Below are 24,062 nucleotides of genomic sequence, written 5' to 3'. Positions count from 1 at the left end.
TTAGCATTCCAGACAGAATGCTTTCTATGTTGCATTGGTAAAAGATTGTTGAGAGTCAACAGGGACATGCTGAAGTTCTTTAGCATCCTGAGTAAGTATTGATAAGGGGTTGATAAGCTGTCTTGACTGTGACATCAGTGTGATTGGCCCTGGACTGGATATTGGTGATGTTCACACCTAGAAAGTTGGAGCCCTCAATCCTCTGAACCAGAATACCATTGATGTAGACCAGGAGCAGTAAACATAGAAACATAGAAAATAGGTGCAAGAGTAGGCCATTCAGCCCTTCGAGCCTGCACCGCCATTCAGTATGATCATGGCTGATCATCCAACTCAGAACCCTGCACCAGCCTTCCCTCCATACCCCCTGATCCCTATAGTCACAAGGGCCATACCTAACTCTAGACTGTGCTGTAAAAGTTTTACGTAAAGTGATTATGAGACAGAACTCCTCAAACATTTTTCTTACATTGGTAGATAAACCTTCAACAAATCCGAGGCGAGGATTTGCAGGAAAGGGGAAAGAGATTACCACCAAACACGACGAGGTGACTTGTGGCAGGAGGAATACAGCTCGAATGGAAAATGTAAGCATGTACATTCTTTTGCTGAAGTTTTATGTCTGATGAATATGACATTTGGGTGGGGAAGGATAAGGTCTTGGTTGATGTAATCATTGATTTGCACATTTCTTATGGCGCGTGTGATAACCAAGAGATAAACTGGGGGAACATGGCAGCGATTGAGGTTCAATTCCAGACACTGACTTTCAGTAGTTTATACGTTCTCCCCATGACCACATGGGTTTCCTCCCACGTTCCAGAGACTCTGTGATTAGTAGATCAATTCGTCACATTGGATTGTGCAGGCTTGTTGGACCACAAGGGTCTGTTACTTTACTGTGACTCTAAGTAAATAAAATATTGACATTAAGCGTGACATGTAGACTATAAAGAACCAATATAAAAGCTAGTCACACAAGGTTCAGCAGCTGGAATCCTGGGATAGTTTTGTAGAAGAATGTTTCTGTTTGATAAACTATAGAGCAAGACTGCAATATTGCACTGACATTGAGTGCATGTAATGATCGAAAACGTTTTCCCTTTCAGTTTGCTCCAGAGTTCCAGGTTGGCGATGGAATTGGGATGGACTTGAAACTCTCTAACCGCGTTTTCAATGCTCTGAAGCAGCATTCGTATTCAGAACAGCGCCGTAGTGCCAAGATCCACGAAAAGAAAGAGCACTCCACTTCTGTATGTCTGGCTGTAAATGATTCAGTATGACTGGTGTTTGTTGTAGACTTTTGCAGTGTACAAGGCCACTCAGCCCCTTTTTTCACTGGCTCCTTCTCCGAACAATCCCACTAGTCCCACTCCCCTATTCTTTCCCTGTAGCCCTGCAGTTTACTCCAAGAATTCTTTCTGTTCCCTTTTAAAAGCACCTCTGGAATCTGATTCCACTGCATTTTCAGGCAACACATTTCTGATTGCAACAACTCCTTTCCAAAAAAAAACTCCTCTGTCATTGTGACTCTTAACTCTTTTTCTGGCTCCTGTTTCAGCCAAAAAATTTCAAACTTTGACTCATCAGTCCAGAGCACTTGTTGCCATTGTCCAGCAACCCAGTCCTTGTGTTTTGTGTATAGGTGAATCTCTTGGCTTTGTTTCCACTTTGAAAAAATGGCTTTTCGGCAGCAATTCTTCCATGAAGACCACTTCTGACAAGACTTCTCCAGGCTGTAGAGGGGTGTATTTAGGTTCCAGTGGTTTCTGTAAATTCAGAGCTGATAGCAGTACTGGACTTCGATACAGAAGGGACGCCAGTTTGATGTATCTCTCATCTGCTGGACTCAGTTTCTGTGGCAGACCACTGCATTTCTGGTCCTGAACCATGCACATTTCTTCATGCTTCTTCAGAAGGTCTTGGACAGCACATCTTGAAGCTCCTGTCTTCTGTGAAATTTCTGCTTGGGAGCTGTGTCTTTTTGCTATGCTCACTCTTGCCATGGTGTGAGCATTGATGTCTTGAAGGTTAGCAGTCACATCTGCCACACCATCACCTTTTAGTTTGATTGATCTTCATTCACTTTGATTACTTCTACACCTGTTTCTATTTAGGTTAATCAGTTCAGTTCATTCAATTCATTATATCACCTGTTTGTTATGTTTGTTTAACCATGCACGGGGCTGTAAACCTACAAAATAATCAAGTTTTTACTTGAAAAGTGGTCCATTACTTGTTACTTTCTTTCCAGAAACAAAAATTTTTCTGTAACGTTTAATGTTTGGAAAATGAATGCTTGGAAATCTAAAACTAGCTCTTTTCTATTGACATACTCGTGCAGAAAACAAACTAAACATCCAAAATAAAATTTATATAAAAATCTGGGGTGGCCGAGAGTTTTGCACAGTACTGTGTGTGTGTGTGTATAATGTTTAAAAGACCATAAGACATAGGAGCAGAATTAGGCCATTCGGCCTGTTAAGCCTGCTCTGCCATTCAATCATAGCTGATTTATTTTCCATCTCAGTCCACTTCTACCTTCCTCCCATTAATTTTGCCTTTATTAATGGAGAATCTATCAACCTCTGCTTAAAATATAGTGACTGGCCCCTACAGTCATCTGTGGCAAATAATTCCACAGATTCACCACCCTCTTGCTAAAGAAATTCCTCTTCATCTCTTCTGAAGCGATGTCCTTTTATTCTGAGCCTTTGCCTCTGATCCCTGAGTCTCCTATTATTGAAAGACATTTAGACAGTTTAAAAAAATAAGTTTGGCCAGATGGAACTAGCTCAGATAGTCGGTTCTGTCAGCCTGGACCAGCTGGGCTGAAGGGCTCGTTTCCATGCTGTATGACTCTATGTGGCTTTTCTGATAGAACAAGCAGTCACAATATCTTCAGGGCAGCCACTGGGTGGTGGCAGATTGCTGCTGATGGTTGTCTGTGCCCTGTGGGAGGACCATGGGGACCACAAAGATTTAGTGACCATGTGAATCCATACAATATGGTCCTTAAAGTATTAACATCAACATCAAACAGTAGATTTTGGAAATTTGAAATAAAAACTGTAAGTGCTAGAAACATTCAGCAGGTCAGGTGGCAACTGTGATAAGAGACAGAGTCAACATGATAGGTGAAGGACCCTTTATCAGAACTAAATAATACGTTCAGACAAAGGATCTTTGACCTGAAACATTGACTCTGCTCCTCTTTCCCCAGATATGGCCTGACCTGTGGAGTGCTTCCAAAACTTTGTTTTCGTATTAAAGTTTTCAGTTCTGCAGCTTGCTGAGTCATTAGTATGTCCTCCTGTTACTACCATCAAGGGTCGTCTTTCCTTCTGCTTTTCAGTTCTCAACTGATCATTAACACATCCTCATTATTCCTTTTTATTGGATGATTTGTGTCTTTCCATTGTACTAGTGCCGCAAAGCAAATTTCATGACATACAAGTCAGTAATATATTCTGATTAAGGTTAACCTTTGATTGACTTTTAATTGGAATGTACAAGTATGGGCTAAAGACGTATACATTGCAATTAAAGGTCAGATGCCTGTCTGTATATGAGTTGGAGGTTGGGAAAGGGGCTTGTTTTGCTGTTGTTGTTGCTAGTGTTGTTATAGTAAACATTGTGGGCATGCTTTGTTAGCGTCGGAATGTGTGACGACACTTGCAGACTGACCCAACACATTCTTGGGTGTGTTGGTTGTTAACGCAAATGATATAGTTCAATGTACTTATGATGAATAATTCTGAGTCTGAAAGCTTATTTTGAAGTCATGTCTTTGTTTACTTCATGTCGTGCTTTACTGCTAATTCAGGATCAAGCTATGGATTCGAAAACCCGTCTGCTGCTGTTTAAGATGGTGAATTCCGGGGTTCTGGAAAGCATCAATGGCTGCATCAGCACAGGCAAAGAGTCTGTGGTTTTCCATGCTAATGGGGGAAGGTATGCACTAGTCTGTAGAATAAACCAGCATGTTGGGAAAATCTGAACAAAATGTACCTCTTAAGATGTGATGGCTGAGGGTTAGGCTGAATGTAGGCATCTGCATCTGGGGGAGGCCAAATCAGAATTAATCTAATGAGGAATTGAGGGGAATTTCCCTTAGGAGCAAATGAACTGCTGGAGGTCAGGAAGCATCTGTATAGGGAAATGGATAATTGGTGTTTCAGGTTGAGATCCTTCATTCTCTTTCTATGGAGAGTACAAGGAAAGCTGGAGGTAAATAGGACAGATGCAACAAAAAGGAACTTAGCTTCTGGGTGGGGGTGGAGGTGAGTTTGGGAGAAGGAATAGTCACTTTGGGTCAAGACTCATTGTAAGGGTCTTTAGGGGAGATAGCTTTGTATAGAGAGGGGGAGAGGTGAGACAGACCAGTAGGTAATAGCTGGACCAAAGAGACATGAATGGTGGTGGGCAGGGAACAGGTGGATTTGGGTGACTAAGGCAGGTTGGTAATAAGGAAAAGTAGAGGAGGAAAGCAAAAGAAAATGCAGCACCAGTTAGGGAAGAGGCGAGGCTGTTTAAGCAAACTGTGGTTAAGAGGAAGCTGGTTAAACACACAAGGTGAAAGAAATAGACAGTAATTTGATGGATGAAGAGGCATCAAATAAGAGGTAAATGCATGAAGGAACAATGATTTGAGATGGTGCAGATACATTCAGAAGGGGATTACTGGACAGTATGTATAAGTACATAACATCCAGTCATGTGCATGTACATAGACGGTGCAGTATTTGTACAAGTGCATGTCTGCACAGATGCAATGAAAAATTGATACTGCGCAGGGGCAGTGTCAGAGGCCCATAGCATTATAAAAGCAGTGTTCATAAGAAAATAATAAACAATAATTATAAGAAAGAACACAAGTTGAATAAAAAGTCCATTTGAGGGGAATGAAAACCGGAGCTCCAAAACAAGTAGTGGAGTGGTTGTGGAGAAAGATATTGTTAAGCCGACATGTAAAGTCAGGAATTGAAAGGTTGAGGGTGGTGGGACTAATGTCCTGAGCTGCGTATATTTGAATTTAAGGTGTATTGTAGGAAAGGCAAGTGAGCCTAGGACATAGATCAGCACATCAAATTATGACATTGTAGCTGTTAGTTGCAGGAGAGGCAGGACTGGCAGCTCAGAGTTCCAGGGTACTGTTATTTTACATGTGATAGGGTAGGAGGGATTAAAGGGGGAGGAGTGGCATTACTCGTCAGGAAAAATGTCTTGGCAGTACTCAGGACAGACTGGAGAGCTCATCTAGTAAGGCTTTATGGGTAGACTATGGAAAAAGAGGTATAACCACGTTAATGGGATTATATTATAAACCACCCAACAGTCTGCAGGATTTAGTAGAGCAAATTTGTAGAGCGATTGCAGACTGTTGCAAGGAACATAAGGTTGTGACAGGTGATTTTAAATTTCCACATATTTACTGGGACTCCCATCTAATAAAAGGGCTGGATGGGAGATAGTTTGTTAAATGTGTTCAGGAAAGTTTCCTGAATCAATACATAGAAGTCCCAACAAGAGAGAGAGCGATCTTAGATCTCCTATTAGGGAATAACACAGGGCAGGTGACAGAACTCTGTGTAGGGGAACACTTTGTATCTAGTGATCATAGTTTCAAAATAATTATGGAAAAGGATAGGTCCGAGATTCTAAATTAGAGTACTTTTCAGCAAGGATCTGGCAAATGTGGATTGGTGCAGGTTGTTTTCTGGCAAAGATTTACTTGGTAAGTGGGAGGGCTTCAAAAGAGTTTGTATGTTCCTATCAGAATAAAAGGAAAGCATAACAAGCTTGTGGAACCTCAATTTTCGAGAGAGATTTAGGCCCTGGATAAGAAAAAGGAGGTGCATAGCAGATATAAGCAGGCAGGATGAAATTAGGTACTTGAAGACATGTAAGAAGGAAATGAGGAGGGCTAAAAGAAGACATTCTCTCGCAGACAAGGTGACGGAGAATCCTAAGGGCTTTTACAGATATACTAAGAGCAGAAGGATAGCAAGGGACAAAATTGGTCCTCTGGAAGATCAGAGTGGTAATCTATATGTGGAGCCAAAAGGGGTGGAGATCTTAAATGGATTTTTTGCATCTGTATTTTCTCGGGGTGGGCACTGGGTGGCAGATGTGAGGCAAAACAGGAGCGAGGTCATAAACCCTATACTGATTACAGAGGAGGAGGTGTTTGCTGTCTTGAGCAAATTGAGGGTGGATAAATCCCCAGGCTTGACAATATATCCCATCATACCCTGTGGGAGGCTAGTGCTGAAACCACAGGGGGCCTAGTCAAGTCAAGTGACGTTTGAGACAAAGTGGTTACTGCGTCTGAATGCACCACCATCTTGGATTCTCTAGCAGAGATATTTAAAATATCCTTAATCACAGGTGAGGTGCAGGAGGATTGGAGAATAGCTAATGCCATTCCACTGTTTAAGAAAAGCTCTAAGAATAAGCCAAGAAATTATAGGCCGGTGAGCTTGACATCAGTAGTGGGAAAGTTATTGGAAGGAATTCTAAGGGACCAGATATATCAGTATTTGGATAGACAGGGACTGATTACAGATAATCTGCATGATTTTGTGTGTGTTGTCTAACTAATCTTATAGTTTTTCAAGGAAGTTTGCAGGTAAGTTGTTGAAGGCAAGCAAGTGGATGTTGTCTCTGTGGACTTTAGCAAGGCTTTTGACAAGGTCCTGCATGGGAGGTTGGTGAGCAACACACACAAGAGGAACTCAGCAGGCCAGGCAGTATCTATGCAAAAGAGTAAGCAATCAATGTTTTGGGCAGAGGTGCTGTGTGTGTTGTTTCCTCATGTTTTGGTGGTTGGTTAAGAAGGTCCATTTGGTTGGCATTCAAGATGAGGTAGTAAATTGGATTAGATGTTAGCTTTGTGGAAGAAGCCAGAGAGTGGTAGTAGATGGTTGCCTGTCTGACTGGAGGCCTGTGACTAGCAGAGTGTTGCAGTGATCAGTGCTGGGTCCATTTTTGTTTGTCATCTATATCAACATTCTGGATAATATAAACTGGATCAGCAGATTAGCAGATGATACCAAGATTGGGGGTGTAGTGGTCTGTGAGGAAGTCTATTAAAATTTGTGGCAGGATCTAGACCAGCTGGTGAAATGGGCTGAAAAATGGGAGATGGAATTTAATGGAGACAAGTGTGAAGCATTACACTTTAGGAGGACCAACCAGGGTGGGTCTTACACAGTGAATGGTCGGGCACTGAGGAGTGCAGTAGAACAGAGGGATCTAGGAATAGAGATCCATAATTCCTTGTACATTGCATCACAGGTAGATAGGATCATTAATAGAGCCTTTTGGCACAATGGCCTTCATAAATCAAGGTATTGAGTACAGAAGTTGGGAATTTGTATAGAAATTGAATTGACTATTTCTTACATCCTTCACATACATGAGGAGTAAGAAGCATTATGTTACGTCTCCGTCGAAATGTGCAATCAAAATAATATTATAATTTATAATAAATAGAACAGTCAGTGTAAGAAAGAAATACACTCAAATCAGTGTGAGTTAATCAGTCTGATGGCCTGGTGGAAGAAGCTGGCCCGGAGCCTGTTGGTCCTGGCTTTTGTGCTGCAGTACCGTTTCCAGGATGGTGGCAGCTAGAATAGATTGTGGTTGGGGTGGTTGGGGTCCCCAATTATCCTTCGGGCCATTTTTTCACACCTGTCCTTGTAAATATCATGGGAAGTTCACAACTACAGACGCACCACTCTCTGCAGAATCCTGCAATTAAGGGAGGTACGGTTCCCATACCAGGCAGTGATGCAACCAGTGAGGATGCTCTCAATTGTGTCCCTGTAGAAAGTTCTGAGGATTTGGGGCCTATACTAAACTTCCTCAACCATCTGAGGTGAAAGACGCATTGTTGTGCCTTTTTCACCACACAGCTGGTGTTACAGACCACGTGAGGTCCTTGGTGATGTGGATGCCGGGGAACTTAAAGCTGTTTACCCTCTCAATCCCAGATCCATTTATGTCAATAGGGGTTAGCCCGTCTCCTTTTCTCCTGTAATCCACAACCAGCTGGTTTGTTTTTGCGACATTGAGGGAGAGGTTGTTTTCTTGACACCACTGTGTCAGATAGATGACACAGCGTATAAATTGTTTAAGATATTGGTGAGGCCTAATTTGGAGTATCATGCCCAGTTTTGGTCACCTACCTTTAAGAAATATGTAAGTAAGATTGAAAGAGTACAAAAAAAATTTACAAGGATGTTCCAGGACTTCAGGACCTAGTTCTAGGTTAGAAGTTTATTCCCATAAATGTAGATATTGAGGGGTGATTTTATAGAGGTATACAAAATTAGGAGTGGTATAGTTCGGGTAAATGCAAGAGGCTTTTTTCACTGAGGTTGGATGAGACTGGAACTAGAGATCATGGGTTAAGGGTGAAAGGTAAAATGTTTAAGGGTAATATGAGGAGGAGCTTCTGCACTCAGGGTGGTGAAAGTGTGGAATAAGCTGGCAGTGCAAGTGGTGGATCTGGGCTCAATTTCAACATTTAACAAATTTGGATAGGTGCATGGATGGGTGGGTTATGGAGGGCTATGGTCTGGGTGCAGGTTGATGGGACTAGGCAGATTAATGGTTTGGCATAGATTGGATGGGCCAAAGGGCATGTTTCTGTGCTGTAGTGTTCTATGATTATTTAGTACAAGGACTGAAGTCTCATAGTGTTGTTAAGCTTTAGTAATATGGTTTTTTGTGAGTTGGTTCAAGAACTAAATGGTTGAAGGGAAGTAGCTGTTGTTGAACTTGGTGTTCGTCTTCAAACTTTACCTGCTGTGGATGGTAGTTGCAAGAAGATGGCATAGCCCCATTGTGAGGAACTTTGATAGATGTTGCCTTTGTGTCACTGTGCCACGTGACAGTGAGTATAGGAAGAGAATGAGTTGGGGGATAAATGTGTGGCTGAGGGATTGGAGCAGGGGACAGGGATTCAGATTTCTGGATCATTGGGACTTCTTTTGGGGCAGGTGTGACCTGTACAAAAAGGACGGGTTGCACTTGAATCCCAGGGGGACCAATATCCTGGCAGGGAAGGTTTAATAAGGCTATTGGGGAGAGTTTAAACTAGAATTGCTGTGGGGTGGGAACCCAACTGAAGTGACGGAGGAAAGGGAGGTTGGCTCACAAATAGAGAAAGCTTGGAGACCGTGCAAAAGGGAGGATAGGCAGGTGACGAGAAGGGATGCGCTCAGACCGATGGTTTGAGTTGTGTCTATTTTAATGCAAGGAGTATTATGAACAAAGTGGATGAGCTTAGAGCATGGATCTGCACCTGGAGCTATGATGTTGTGGCCATGACAGAGACAATAGACAATAGGTGTAGGAGGCCATTCGGCCCTTTGAGCCAGCACCACCATTCACTGTGATCATGGCTGATCGTCCACAATCAGTATCCAGTTCTTGCCTTATCCCCATAACCTTTGATTCCGCTATCTTTAAGAGCTCTATCCATCTCTTTTTTGAAAGCATCCAGAGACTTGGCCTCCACAGCCTTCTGGGGCAGAGCATTCCATATATCCACCACTCTCTGGGTGAAAAAGTTTTTCCTCAACTCCGTCCTAAATGGCCTACCCCTAATTCTTAAACTGTGGCCTCTGGTTCTGGACTCATCCATCAGCGGGAATATGCTTCCTGCCTCCAGCGTGTCCAATCCCTTAATAATCTTATATGTTTCAATAAGATCCCCTCTCAGCCTTCTAAATTCCAGAGTATACAAGCCCAGTCGCTCCAATCTTTCGACATATGACAGTCCCGCCATCCCGGGAATTAACCTTGTGAACCTATGCTGCACTCCCTCAATAGCAAGAATGTCCTTCCTCAAATTTGGAGACCAAAACTGCACACAGTACCCCAGGTATGGTCTCACCAGGGCCCTGTACAGCTGCAGAAGGACCTCTTTGCTCTTATACTCAATTCCCCTTGTTTTGAAGGCCAGCATGCCATTAGCTTTCTTCACTGCCCGCTGTACTTGCATGCTTGCTTTCAGTGACTGATGTACAAGAACACCTAGATCTCGTTGTGCTTCCCCTTTTCCTAACTTGACTCCATTTAGATAATAATCTGCCTTCCTGCTCTTACCACCAAAGTGGATAACCTCACATTTATCCACATTAAACTGCATCTGCCCACTCACCCAGCCTGTCCAAGTCACCCTGCATTCTCATAACATCCTCCTCACATTTCACACTGCCTCCCAGCTTTGTGTCATCGGCAAATTTGCTAATGTTACTATTAATTCCCTCATCTAAATCATTAATATATATTGTAAATAGCTGCGGTCCCAGCACTGAACCCTATGGTACCCCACTGGTCCCCACCTGCCATTCCGAAGGGGACCCGTTAATCGCTACTCTTTGTTTTCTGTCAGCCAGCCAATTTTCAATCCATGTCAGTACTCTGCCCCCAATACCATGTGCCCTAATTTTGCCCACTAATCTCCTATGTGGGACTTTATCAAAGGCTTTCTGAAAGTCCAGGTACACTACATCCACTGGCTCTCCCTTGTCCATTTTCATAGTTACATCCTCAAAAAATTCCAGAAGGTTAGTCAAGCACGACTTCCCCTTCGTAAATGCCTGCTGACTCGGACCAATCCTGTTACTACTATCCAGATGTGTCGTAATTTCATCTTTTATAATTGACTCCAGCATCTTTCCCACCACCGACGTCAGGCTAACCGGTCTATAATTCCCTGTTTTCTCTGTTCCTCCCTTCTTGAAGAGAGGGACAACATTAGCCACCCTCCAATCCACAGGAACCGATCCTGAATCTATAGAACATTGGAAAATGATTACCAATGCGTCCATGATTTCTAAAGCCACCTCCTTAAGTACCCTGGGATGCAGACGGTCAGGTCCCGGGGACTTACCAGCCTTCAGACCCAGCAGCCTATCCAACACCATTTCCTACCTAATATAAATTTCCTTCAGTTCATCCATTACCCTAGGTCCTTTGGCCACTATTACATCTGGGAGATTGTTTGTGTCTTCCCTAGTGAAGACAGATCCAAAGTACCTGTTCAACTCATCTGCCATTTCCTTGTTCCCCATAATAAATTCACCCGCTTCTGTCTTCAAGGGCCCAATTTTGGTCTTAACTATTTTTTTCCTTTTCACATACCTAAAGAAACTTTTACTATCTTCCTTTATATTCTTGGCTAGTTTACCTTTGTACCTCATTTTTTCTCCGCGTATTGCCTTTTTAGTTACTTGGATGGTGCAGGGGCAGGAATGGCTTCTTCAAGTGCCAGGCTTTAGATGTTTCAGAAAGGACCGGGCGGGAGGCAAAAGAGGTGGGGGTGTGGCACTGTTGATCAGGGATAGTGTCACGGCTGCAGAAAAGGAGGAAGTTATGGAGGGGTTGTCTATGCAGTCTCTGTGGGTGGAAGTTAGGAATAGGAAGGGGTCAGTAGCTCTACTGGGTATTTTTTATAGACCACCCAATAGTAACAGGGACATCGAGGAGCAGATAGGGAGACAGATTCTGCAAAGGTGTAATAATAACAGGGTTGTCGTGGTGGGAGATTTTAATTTCCCAAATATTGATTGGCATCTCCCTAGAGTGAGGGGTTTAGATGGGGTGGAGTTTGTTAGGTGTGTTCAAGTAAGTTTCTTGACACAATATGTAGATAAGCCGACAAGAGGAGAGGCAGTACTTGATTTGGTATTGGGAAATGAACCTGGTCAGGTGTCAGGTCTCTCAGTGGGAGAGCATTTTGGAGATAGTGATCACAATTCTATGTCCTTTACCATAGCATTGGAGAGGCATCAGAACAGACAAGTTAGGGAAACGTTTAATTGGAGTAAAGGGAAATATGAGGCTATCAGACAGGAACTTGGAAGCGCAAATTGGAAACAGGTGTTCTCAGTGAAACGTATGGAAGAAATGTGGCAAATGTTCAGGGGATATTTGCGTGGCCTTCTGCATAGGTACGTTCCAATGAGACGGTAAGGATGGTAGGGTACAGGAACCATGGTGTACAAAGGCTGTTGTAAATCTAGTCAAGAAGAAAAGAAGAGTTTATGAAAGGTTCAAAAACCTAGGTAATGATAGAGAGCTAGAAGATTATAAGGCTAGGAGGAAGGAGCTCAAAAATGAAATGAGGAGAGCCAGAAGGGGCCATGAGAAGGCCTTGGTGGACAGGATTAAGGAAAACCCCAAGGCATTCTACAAGTAGGTTACGAGCAAGAGGATAAGATCTGAGAGAATAGGACCATTCACTATGGAAAATGATCTTGGCAATTGTAGGGATGACTTACAGTGGACTGAAAAGTTTGAGCATGTCGATATTAAGGAAGAGGATGTGCTGGAGCTTTTGGAAAGTAACAAGTTGGGTAAGTCACTGGGACTGGATGGGATATACCCCAGGCTACTGTGGGAGGTGAGGGAGGAGATTGCTGAGCCTCTGGTGATGATCTTTGCATCATGAATGAGAACGGGAGAGGTTCCGGAGGATTAGCGGGTTGTGGATGTTGTTCCCTTATTCAAAAATGGGAGTAGAGATAGCCCAGGAAATTATAGACCAGTGAGTCTTACTTCAGTGGTTGGTAAGTTGATGGAGAAGATCCTGAGAGGCAGGATTTACGAACATTTGGAGAGCCATAATATGATTAGGAATAGTCAGCATGGCTTTGTCAGAGGCAGGTCGTGCCTTACAACAGGGGTCCCCAACCTTTTTTGCACAGCGGACGGGTTTAATATTGACAATGTTCTTGCGGACCGGCCGACGGGGGGTGGAGGGGGTTGGGGGACAGGGTGTGTTCAAGTTCAACAGTGCGTGACAGGGAATGAGGAAAGGTGCAGCTGACTCATATCATTTCATATTGCCAAATTATATTGTTTCCTCGCGGCCTGGTAGCACATGCTTTGCAGCCCAGTACCAGTCTGCGGCCCGGTGGTGGGGACCACTGCCTTATGAGCCTGATTAAATTTTTTGAGGATATGACTAAACACATTGATGAAGGTAGAGCCGTAGATGTAGTGTATATGGATTTCAGCAAGGCATTTAATAAGCTACTCCATGCAAGGCTTATTTAGAAATTAAGGATGCCTGGTAATCCAAGGGGACATTGCTTTGTGGATCCAGAACTGGCTTGCCCACAGAAGGCAAAGAATGGTTGTAAATGGGTCATATTCTGCATGGAGGTCAGTGACCAGTGGTGTGCCTCAGGGATCTGTTCTGGGACCCCTACTCTTCATGATTTTTATAAATGACCAGGATGAGGAAGTGGAAGGGTGGGTTAGTAAATTTGCTGATGACACAAAGGTTGGGGGTGTTGTGGATAGTGTGGAGGATCTGTCAGAGATTACAGCGGGACATTGATAGGATGCAAAACTGGGCTGAGAAATGGCAGATGGAGTTCAACCCAGATAAGTGTGAGCTGATTCATTTTGGTAGGTCAAATATGATGGCAGAATATAGCATTAACGCTAAGACTCTTAGCGGTGTGGAGGAGAGGGATCTTGGGGTCCGAGTCCATAGGACACTCAAAGCTGCTACGCAGGTTGACTCTGTGGTTAAGAAGACATATGGTGCATTGGCCTTCATCAACTATGGGATTGAGTTTAAGAGCTGAGAGGTAATGTTGCAGCTATATAGGACCCTGGTCAGATCCCACTTGGAGTACTATGCTCAATTCTGGTCGCCTCACTACAGGAAGGATGTGGAAACCATTGAAAGGGTGCAGAGGAGATTTACAAGGATGTTGCCTGGATTGGGGAGCATACCTCATGAGAATAGGTTGAGTAAACTCGGACTTATCCTCCGTCACTCCAAGGAGAAGAGGGCTGATCTGATAGAGGTGTACAAGATGATGAGAGGCATTGATCATGTGGATAGTCAGAGGCTTTTTCCCAGGGCTGAAATGGCTAGCACGAGAGGGCATAGTTTCAAGGTGCTTGGAAGAAGGTACAGAGGAGATGTTGAGGTAAGTTTTTTTACGCAGAGAATGGTGAGTGCATGGAATGGGCTGCTGGCGGCAGCGGTGGAGACGGGATTGATAGGTTCTTTTAAGAAACTCCTGCATATGTACATGGAGCTTAGAAAAATAGAGGGCTATGGGTAAGCCTAGGTATTTCTAAGGTAAGGACTTGTTCAGTACAACATTGTGGACCGAAGGGCCTGTATTGTGCTGTAGGTTTTCTGTGTTTCTTGAGGGAATGCCATTTGTATATACCCATGATGGCAGGGAAGGATATGCCAGTAATGTATGTTTTTATTTAACGCTGAAGTCAATATTTTCTAAAATTCATCACTACTTGTTGGTTTCTCCCTTCACAGCCTGGGTGACCAAATGGTTCCCACAGAGTGTGCCATCAAAGTTTTTAAGACCACTCTCAATGAATTCAAAAATCGAGACAAATACATCAAGGATGATTACAGGTTCAAAGACCGCTTCAGCAAGCTGAATCCTCGTAAGATCATCCGCATGTGGGCAGAGAAGGAAATGCACAACTTGACCAGGTACAAAAGTTGGGTGTCGTTTCACAGTGACAGCGCTTGAAGCATCTTGGTAGGCCATGAATGATCAGGGAGTAGAGAGAGAATTAATGCAGTGGGATAGAAAGATGGGCATAATGGTCAGTGGGTTGAATGGCTTTTTCTGTGCAGTAAATGCCTACATTAGGCCAGTGGTCCGGATTCCACCACTCAACTGTACTGGATAATCAACCTGCTGATCTGCACGTCTTTGGGATGTGGCAGGAAACCGAAGGAAACCCCCGTGATGTTAGGGTGAATGTGCAAACTCCATAGACAGTGGGAGCAGCCCACAAGTGTTGCCATGCTTCCAGTGCCAACATACCATGCCTACAACTTACTAACCCTTGCCACGCTATATGTGGAAGGAAACTGGAGCACCCAAAGGAAACCAATATGGTTACAAGGAAAACATACAAATTCGTTGCAGCCACAGTCAGAATTGAATGCAGATTGTTGGCGCTGCTACTGTGTCTGAGTGGATATGGTGGCTTTAATGACTCTACTAGCGCTCAGTGATTTGAATGAAAGCCTCTGCATACTCATTTGATAAAGTCTGTTCCATCCTGTAACTGGGGGCACTTATTTCAAGGTGCTGGGGGTAGTCCCAGGGCTTACTGTGGCCTGCACAACTGTCTCACTGCATTCTTAATTAAGTTTTAAGTTTTGGTCGTTGAGTCACAGAAAACTACAGCACAGAAACAGGCCCGTTGGCCCGTCCCGTTCATGCTGAATCATTTAAACTGCCTAGTTCCATCAACCTGCACCATACCTCTCCTCCCATCCTTGGACCATGATGAAATGGTGGAGCAGACTTGATAGGTCAAATGGCCTAATTCTGCTCCTATATCTTATGGTCTTATGCCGAAACCATTTAAGCTGCCTACTCCCAATGACCTGCACCAAGATTGTAGCCTGCCATATCCCTACTATCCATATACTTATCCAAACTTCTCTTAAGTGTTGAAATTGAGCTCTTATGCACCACTTGCACTGGCAGCTCATTCCACACTCTCATGACCCTCTGAGTGAAGAGGTTTCCCCTCATGTTACCCTGAAACTTTTCACCTTTCACTCTTAAGCCATGACCTCTCACCCAACCTCAGTGGAGAAAGCCTGCTTGCTTTTACCCTATCGATAACCCCTCATAATTTTGTATACCTTTATCAAATCACTGCTCAATCTTCTGCTTTCCAGTGAATAAAGTTCTAACCTAGCCAATCTTTCCATACAACTCAGGTTCTCCAGTCCCAGTAACATCCTTGTAAATTTTCACTGTGCTCTTTCAATTGTATTTACATATTTGCTGTAGGTGACCAAAACTGCACACAATACTCCAGATTAGGCCTCACTGAAGTCTTATACAACTTAAACATAACATCCCAACTCCTGTACTGAATACTTTGATCTATGAAGTATTGTGAATTTTCTATCCAGATTACCTCAACATTATCAAAATCTTGCCATGCTTTCTCATCTGTGAATCCCCTTCCCCCTGATGGGGACCCAATAAGTTTGAGGATGTTCAAACTATACAGCAGTCTGGTTTACCCTGTATTTCTTCTGGCTTTGCTGGGCAAGCACATGGTAAAATCAGCCTTTTGGTGGATCATGTAAAGATGCTACAATGTTAACTTGAGTATGTATGGGTCAGCAGTGGGAAATGAACCCCTACTGCTAATGCTGTAAAGCTTTACACTAGCTGCTACGCTACGGTGATACCTGTGATACGAGAAGGAAATGTATTTACAAAGGACACGATACAAGTGGCAAACAGGTCGAAATTGAATGAGGAGCTGAAAGAAATCTTCATCACCATCGGAAAAGTTAATGGAACTAAAAGCAAGTCCCCAGACCTGGTAACCTGCATCTCAAGATGGCTGTGGAGATACTGGAGGTGATGGTTGTAACCAGAGGGTAGTGGATTTAGATTTCCCTACCCAAAGGGCTGTGGAAACTCAGTTGTTAAAGTATATTGGGAAATTGGTTTATTATTGTCACATATACCAAGGTGCAGTGAAAAATTTTGCTGCCTTCATGCAGATCAATTGATCACATCAGTGCAGCGAGGTAGAATGAGGGAAAACCATGACGGAATGCAGAACTGGACTGTTACAGTTACGGAGAAAGTGTAGTGCAGACAGACGATGATGTGCCAGGCCATAACGAAGTGTATTGTGACGTCAAGAGTCCGTCATTTCATACTAAGGGACTGTTCAATAGTCTTAAAAAACAGTGGGATAAAAGCTGTCCTTGACCCTGGTGGTATATGCTTTAGGCTTTTGTATATTCTGTCCAATGGGAAGATGTGAAAGCCTGAAAGCACAATACCAACAGAAAATCCAAGACCACTTGATTGCGGTTAATGAGCAGTCAAGGGATATCGGGTTTGTGAAGGAAAGTGGGGCTGGGCTGAAAGGTCAGTCCTGGGACTGAATTGTAGATCTGTGGCTAATAAACCCTTTCTGCCTCTCCATGTAAATGCAAGTTGTACAATTTGATGCCTGATTTCTCTCTGCAGGATGCATAAAGTTGGGATTCCCTGTCCAGAGGTGGTTCTTCTCAAGAAGCACATTCTGGTGATGTCATTCATCGGCCAGGATCACATGGCAGCTCCCAAACTGAAGGATATTCAGCTTAACAATGAAGACTTGAAGCGAGCCTACCACCAGGTCTTGCATGTAAGCTTCTGTTCTTTCTGTACAAGCTCTATTCGCAACGATATTCTTTAGCTAGAGGGTGGTGAATCTATGCAATTCATTGCCACTGACTGTTGCAGAGGCCAAGTCATTGGGTATATTTAAAGTAAAGTTGATAGGTACTTAAAGGTGTCAAAGTTATGGGGAGAAGGCAGGAGAATGGGGTTGAGAGGGAAAATAAATTGGCCACGATTAAATGGTGGAGCAGACTTGACTGGCCAAATGGCCTAATTCTGCTCCTGTGTCTTATGGATATGAAAATACTCTGCTGTAATGTATTTCTGGGGACTTCCTCAAACATAATCCAAGAGAATTAATAATGCCTCTGTGGTCCTGAAGGTTTCAAGGGGATTTTTGAGTTCAACTTATTCTGTTGTTGGAAAGAGTGCTGCGGTCTAACGGGCTGCCTTGTTTTACAGATAATGCAACAGCTGTACACCGAATGCAACCTGGTCCATGCTGACCTGAGCGCCTACAACATGTTGTGGCACATGGGGAAGGTAAGCATATGTGTCTTGGAGTCTGTGGATACAGGCTCACCAGGACTGTGCTGACCAGCACCTTGTGTCTGGTGTGCAAGGAAGATCTGAGGTTTTACTGTCAGTTAAGTGGTGAGAGCTGGTTTATTGGGAACTTGATTTAAATAAATTAAACTCTGCAAATTTCAACCAAATCAGATGCATTTTGGGGAGAAGAATGTCAATGTGTTGTCACTTTTCTATAATTACAGGTGTTATTACAGCTTACAGAAATTGCAAGCTGATAACTTCTTTTGATCTGGAAAATAATCAGCTGAAACAGGTTTCAAGCAGGTAGAGAGAGAGGGAAGAAGTGTCTAGAAGAGTGGAAACAAAGTTTAAAAAAAAAAGCCTGAAAGCTCATATCACCAGGCTCAAGGCCAGCTTCTAGTCCACTGTTATAAGACTGTTGAATTGTCCTCTAATATGATAAGGTGGACTCTTATCCTCATAATGTACCTTATAGCCTTTCGCCTTATTGATTACCTGCACTGCACTTTCTCTATAATTGTAGCACTTTGTTCTGCACTCCATTATTGTTTTACCTCGTAATACACCATTGCACTATTGTAATTAATTGATCTGTGTAAGAAATAAAGCAAAACAGTTTTTAATAGTACCTCGTTATATGTGACAATAATAAACCAATTTCTCAAAATAGATGAATGTGAAAGACAGTAAGGATGGACATGATGGGTGCATAGGGAACTGCAGAATCCTTACATGAAGTTGAGTTGGAAGGATGCTGCACTTAGTTGTAAGACTGGAGGACCTGAAGACAGAGGATCAGTAGTGGTGGCAGAAGTTCAGGGTCTCCAATACGGGAGATGTTCTGCATTGCAGCCCTAACCTGTGATCAGTCCCCAGTGGAAGAGAGGCCACTTTGTTAGTAGTTTTATTATTGTCATGTTTACCAAGGTATAGTGCAAGACGGTTTTGCATGCCATCCACTCACTGCATCAGTACATTGAAGTTAAAACATAGATTTTAACATAGGTTAAAACAATAACCATGCAGCATAAAGTGTACAATTACAGAGAAAGTGCAGTACAGGTAAACAATAAAGTGCAAGGTTCATGATGAGATAGATTGTGAGGTCAAGAGTCCATCTTATTGTACTTGAGGACCATTCAATAGTTTTATAACAGTGGGATAGAAGCTGAAGATAGAAGATAGAAGAACAGAAGATAGACCCTGGTGGTATATACTTGTAGGATTTTGTGCCTTCTTCCAGAAGAGAGAATGTCTTTGAGGAGTACTTGATTGTGTTGACTGCTTTACTGAGTGTAGATAGTCCATGGAGGGGAGGTTGGTTTCCATGATGTGCTGAACTGTGTCCACACTTACATCATGGCCCTCGTACCTTATTGTCAAGCTGCACTGCACTTTCTTGGTAACACTGCATTCTGTTACTGTTTTAATATTTTCTTGCTGTCATGCTAAAGCAATTGCCATACCAAGCTGTTATGCATCTAGATAGGACGTTTTCTATAGTGTATCAATAAAAATTGGTGGAGGTCTTGAGGGACATGTGAATTTCCTTAACCTTCTGAGGACATAGAGGTGTTGGTGTGCTTTCACAGCTGTAACATAAAAGTGGTTGAACTAGGACAGACTATTAGTAATGTTTACACCAAGGAACTTGGAAGTTTTCAAGCAAGCAGTGAATAATGTTGAAATGCAATGATAAGGGTTATTATTAGAGAATATGATTTGGTTACAGGGTTTTCATCCAGAAGTGAGTTTGACTTCCATCCTAGCAGGTGGGAAATTTAACGAAGTAAATAAATAAAATTTAGAATGAAAAGTGTTGATGTTAACTGCAAAACTACTGGATTATCATAGGACCCATCCTAATCTTCGGTGAGTGTGACCTGCCATCCATAGTTGGTCTGTCCTCCTGCATGTGAATCCATACCCACTGCCTTTGTAATGGCTCAAGACTGTTCTCTGGACCCACAATGAGAACCGTTCCTCTGCCCACCGTCCTGCTTGACCCTCCACCCAAGTTCCTCCAGCAGTCTGTTTGCTGCTGCAGGTCTGATTGTTTTGACTCTCTTGTCTCCTTTAAATACAGGTGGGGCAGTTGAGGACACACAGTTAATGCTGACCTTGCTAGTGATCTGCTTTCATGGAGACAGAAGAGATTGCAGATGTAGAATCTGGAGCAATAAAACTGACCAGAATCTTGACAGTTTCTTCCCTCACAGAGATGCTATCTGACCTGCTAAGTTTCTCCAGCACGTTGTTTGTTACATCAAAAAATTCATGTTGTGCTTTCATGAGGATAACTTGATCTAGCCTGCCTATGTTTTGTTTTATAGATCTGGTTGATTGATGTCAGTCAATCCGTGGAACCCACTCATCCTCATGGACTCGAGTTTCTCTTCAGGGATTGCAAAAACGTTTCTCAGGTAACTCAGCAGTTCCTCTTCCATGATAGATGAGTACTAGCGAAGTTCACTAGCGAAGTATCAGTGTAGCTGTATTGAGAAAGTTAGTAGATATTCAGCCCAGCAACTCCTCATTTCCCAGTTCACACTGTAGTATGTGATATCTTTTAATTCCCTTCTCTTTTACATGCTTAGCTGGAGACAGTTGCTCCAAGTTAATCCTGTTAAACCTGTTCACTATGAACATTTTCTCTCTCTTCATGTTCAGCATTAGCTGGTAATTGCAACCTCTCCATTCTGGGGCCATGCTTGTCTGCTCTTGGTCTAATAATGCTTCTTGTAATTTTGTATTTGGTTTGTTACTGAGATAAAGGGAAAAGCTTTTGTTTTGCATGTCAACCAGACAGATCCTATACACAAGTACACTGATGTATAAAATGTTTAAAAAATACCCAGGATACAGGATAACCTTGAATACTGTATTATGGTTAAAGAGAAAGTGCTGGTAGACCAATAAGGTGCAAACAGCAGACATGATAAAGTAACTGAGAGATCCAGAGTTCATATCTATCATCTGATAATGGCGGAATGGAATCTAGTAACACTTGCAAAATGCTGGAGGAACTCAGCAGGTCAGGCAGCATCTGTGGAGGGAAATAAACAGTCGATGTTTTGGGCCAAGACCCTTCATCAGAACTGAAAAGGAAGGGGTCAACATCCCTCACCTTATTATTCTGGCTTCCGACCCCCTTCCGTTCTAGTCCTGATGAAGGGTCTTGGACCGAAACATTTATTTCTCTCTTAGATGCTGCTTGATCTGTTGAGTTCCTCTAGCGTTTCGAATGTACTGTTCAAGATTTCCAGCATCTGCTGAATCTCTTTTGTCTCAGAATAGATGTTGTCCTTTAGCCTGCTGGTTCATGCTTTCAGGGTTTTGTATTTTTTGTCCAATGGGGTGGGGGGGGAGAGAAGTGAGAATGTCTGGGGTGAGTAGGGTCTTTGATTATGCTGACAGATTTATTGAGGCAGCGTGAAATGTAAACAAGAGTCTGGTGGGGAGGCTGGTTCCTGTGATGTGCTGAGCTGTGTCCACTACTTTCTGCAGTCATGGGCAGAGCAGTTGCCATACCATGCTGTAATGTATCCAGACAGGATGCTTTCAGTGGTATATCAATTAAAAATTGGTGAGGGTCATTGGCAACATTTTAAATTTCTGTAGCCATTTGAGGAAACAGAGCCACAAGTGTGTTTTGATGGTGAAGACCAAATCTAACAGGCAAAACTTGGGAGTGGACTTACCCAGGTTCTAGAGCAATTTGACATAACGCTCAGACTTCTGAATTCTATCCCACTAGAAATAAACTTTCCTGTAATGCCATAGGATTTTATCTTGTTAAGCAACCTCGTGCGGCATCTTAAAAAATGCCTTCTAAAAATCCAAGTAAATGACATCCACTGCCTCTCCTTTGTCCACTCTGCTTGCTACTTCCTCAAAGAACTCTTAACAGATCTATCAGGCAAGATTTCCCTTTACAGAAACCATGCTGCCTTTGACTTATTTTATCATTAATCTCCAAGTACCCTGAAACTTGTATCATTATCAAGTAACTTGATAATAGACTCCAACACTCTCCCAACCACTGAGGTTAGGCTAACTGGCCTATAATTCCTTTTCTTTTGCCTTCCTCCCTTCTTAAAAGAGAAGATCACATATCGACGTGAGGAAGTCCATCAATAAATATTCAGTTTTTTCCTTGTTGTCACTGACCTGTGGCGTGTAGCAAAAAACAAATGCTTTTCAAACCCCACCACCCTCCACCTTGAGACAGGTGTAAAGGGAGCCAGGTTACAGTGAGGAATATCTGGCAACGATCTTGCCGGAAAGGTGAAAAGAACAAGTGAGAGAGAGCGCTGCGGTAGCAACGAGGTCCACTTTCTTTCTACTGAAGTATGTTGCTTCTGTTCTCCCCCTTCTGCCAAATGAGTTTAGGTTGGCTACTTTGCCAAAATAAACCTCTGCAGCAGATAATTCAGGTGAAGTCCCTGTCCATAGAGATCAATTAATTACATAGTGCATTGATGTAGCACAAGGTAAAACGATAACAGAGTAGTTACTGAGAGAGTGCAGTGCGAGTAGACAATAAGGTGCAAAGCCATTACAAGGTAGATTCTGATCAGTCCATCTTTATCGTACTATGCATCTATTCAGGCTTCTGTATCGTCTTCCTAATGGGAGATAGGAGAAAAGCAAATGTCAGAGGTTGATGGGGTCTTTGATTATGCTAGCTGCTTTCCCAAAGCAGCTGTAGAGTTAATGGTGTAACTAATGGCTTGTCAATGTGGCATGGTCCTTCATGCTGCCGTTCTTGTTGTAGTTCTTCCAGAAGGCGGGAGTTGCAGATGCGATGGGTGAGCGGGATCTGTTCAATGCCGTCTCTGGTTTGAACATCACTGCCGATAATGAAGTGGATTTCCTTGCTGAGGTATAACCATTTACGATAAAGGGTTTTAACTCTTTGGAATGTTTTAATCGTGTTACAGATTCTATGTAAAGTCACTGTATCAAGTGCTCACTTTGTAAACTTATTTGCTATACCTGCTTAAACTGCATTTCCTAATAATCCTGTGCAGTGATGGGACTACAATGGAGTGGGCAAGAAGGGAGCTACTTGCTATTTTGATTATTGTAAATTAAATACCCTTTTTCTTGAAGATTATTTCTCCTCTGGTGCTTGTAAAAGTTCAAGTTCAGTTTATTGTCATTCAACTGTACGTGTGTATCCCACCAAACAAAACAACATTCTTCCAGACCAAGGTGCACAAGACAAAACAGTATATATAACTCACACATATAACACACAAAGTGATATTACCACAAATAAATTAACAAATATATGATACAAGTTAAAAATAATGTAACACTACTGACAGTCATATATAAGACCTGGGAGGTGGCAGGGAGTTCAGTAGTCTTAGGGCCTGGGGGAACTTGTTAGGCTGTTTCCCATCCTAACAGTTCTTGGCCTCATGCTACGGAACCTCCTGCCTGATGGTAGGGAAGTCAGAAATTGTTCAATGGATGGAAGGGATCATTGACAATGCTAAGGGCCCTGCATATGCAACGGTCCTGATCAATATCCTCTAATGGATGGAATGGAGACCTCCATGATTCTTTCAGCAGTCCTTGCAATCCTTTATAGAGACTTGTGATTAGATGCCTTGCAATTCCCATACTAGAAGGTGATGCAGCTGGTTAGGACCCTTCCGATGGTGCGCCTGTAAAAAAAAAAATGATTAAAATGGTTGGGGGCGGGGGGAGAGCTTCACTCACTTCACTCTCCTCAGGAAGTGAAGATGCTACTGTGCTTTTTTTGACCAAAGGGGTGATGTTGGAGTGACCAGGTAAGATGTGCCCACTCAGAAACTTGGTGCTCCTCTCTCCACGAATGAGCCAATTATGTACAGTGAGGAGTGATCAGTCTGTACCACCTTAAAGTCCAGAATCATCTCTTTGGTCTTAGACAATAGGTGCAGAAGTAGGCCATTCGGCCCTTCGAGCCAGCACCGCCGTTCGCTGTGATCATGGTTGATCATCCACAATCAGTATCCAGTTCCTGCCTTATCCCCATAACCTTTGATTCCACTATCTTTAAGAGCTCTATCCATCTCTTTCTTGAAAGCATCCAGAGACTTGGCCTCCACAGCCTTCTGGGGCAGAGCATTCCATATATCCACCACTCTCTGGGTGAAAAAGTTTTTCCTCAACTGCGTTCTAAATGGCCTACCCCTAATTCTTAAACTGTGGCCTCTGGTTCTGGACTCACCCATCAGTGGGAACATGCTTCCTGCCTCCAGCGTGTCCAATCCCTTAATAATCTTATATGTTTCAATAAGATCCCCTCTCAGCCTTCTAAATTCCAGAGTATACAAGCCC

At 43.0% G+C, this 24,062-nt stretch overlaps 1 protein-coding gene across 1 annotated transcript in view; it reads left to right on the top strand.

The window, feature by feature from the left end:
* riok3 (RIO kinase 3 (yeast)) overlaps positions 1–24,062 on the top strand; it is a 47,284-nt gene that overhangs the window by 14,648 nt on the left and 8,574 nt on the right. The window contains exons 5-12 of the mRNA XM_063060654.1: positions 478–587; positions 1,110–1,253; positions 3,827–3,954; positions 14,321–14,503; positions 17,040–17,199; positions 17,637–17,717; positions 20,060–20,149; positions 22,504–22,611. Of these exons, the coding sequence (XP_062916724.1) occupies positions 478–587; positions 1,110–1,253; positions 3,827–3,954; positions 14,321–14,503; positions 17,040–17,199; positions 17,637–17,717; positions 20,060–20,149; positions 22,504–22,611 (1,004 nt within the window). The remainder of the gene's footprint in view (positions 1–477; positions 588–1,109; positions 1,254–3,826; positions 3,955–14,320; positions 14,504–17,039; positions 17,200–17,636; positions 17,718–20,059; positions 20,150–22,503; positions 22,612–24,062) is intronic.

This window comes from Mobula hypostoma, chromosome 1 (assembly GCF_963921235.1).
Source record: "Mobula hypostoma chromosome 1, sMobHyp1.1, whole genome shotgun sequence".
Classification (NCBI taxonomy): domain Eukaryota; kingdom Metazoa; phylum Chordata; class Chondrichthyes; order Myliobatiformes; family Myliobatidae; genus Mobula; species Mobula hypostoma.
This window is presented reverse-complemented; position numbering and strand designations above follow the sequence as displayed.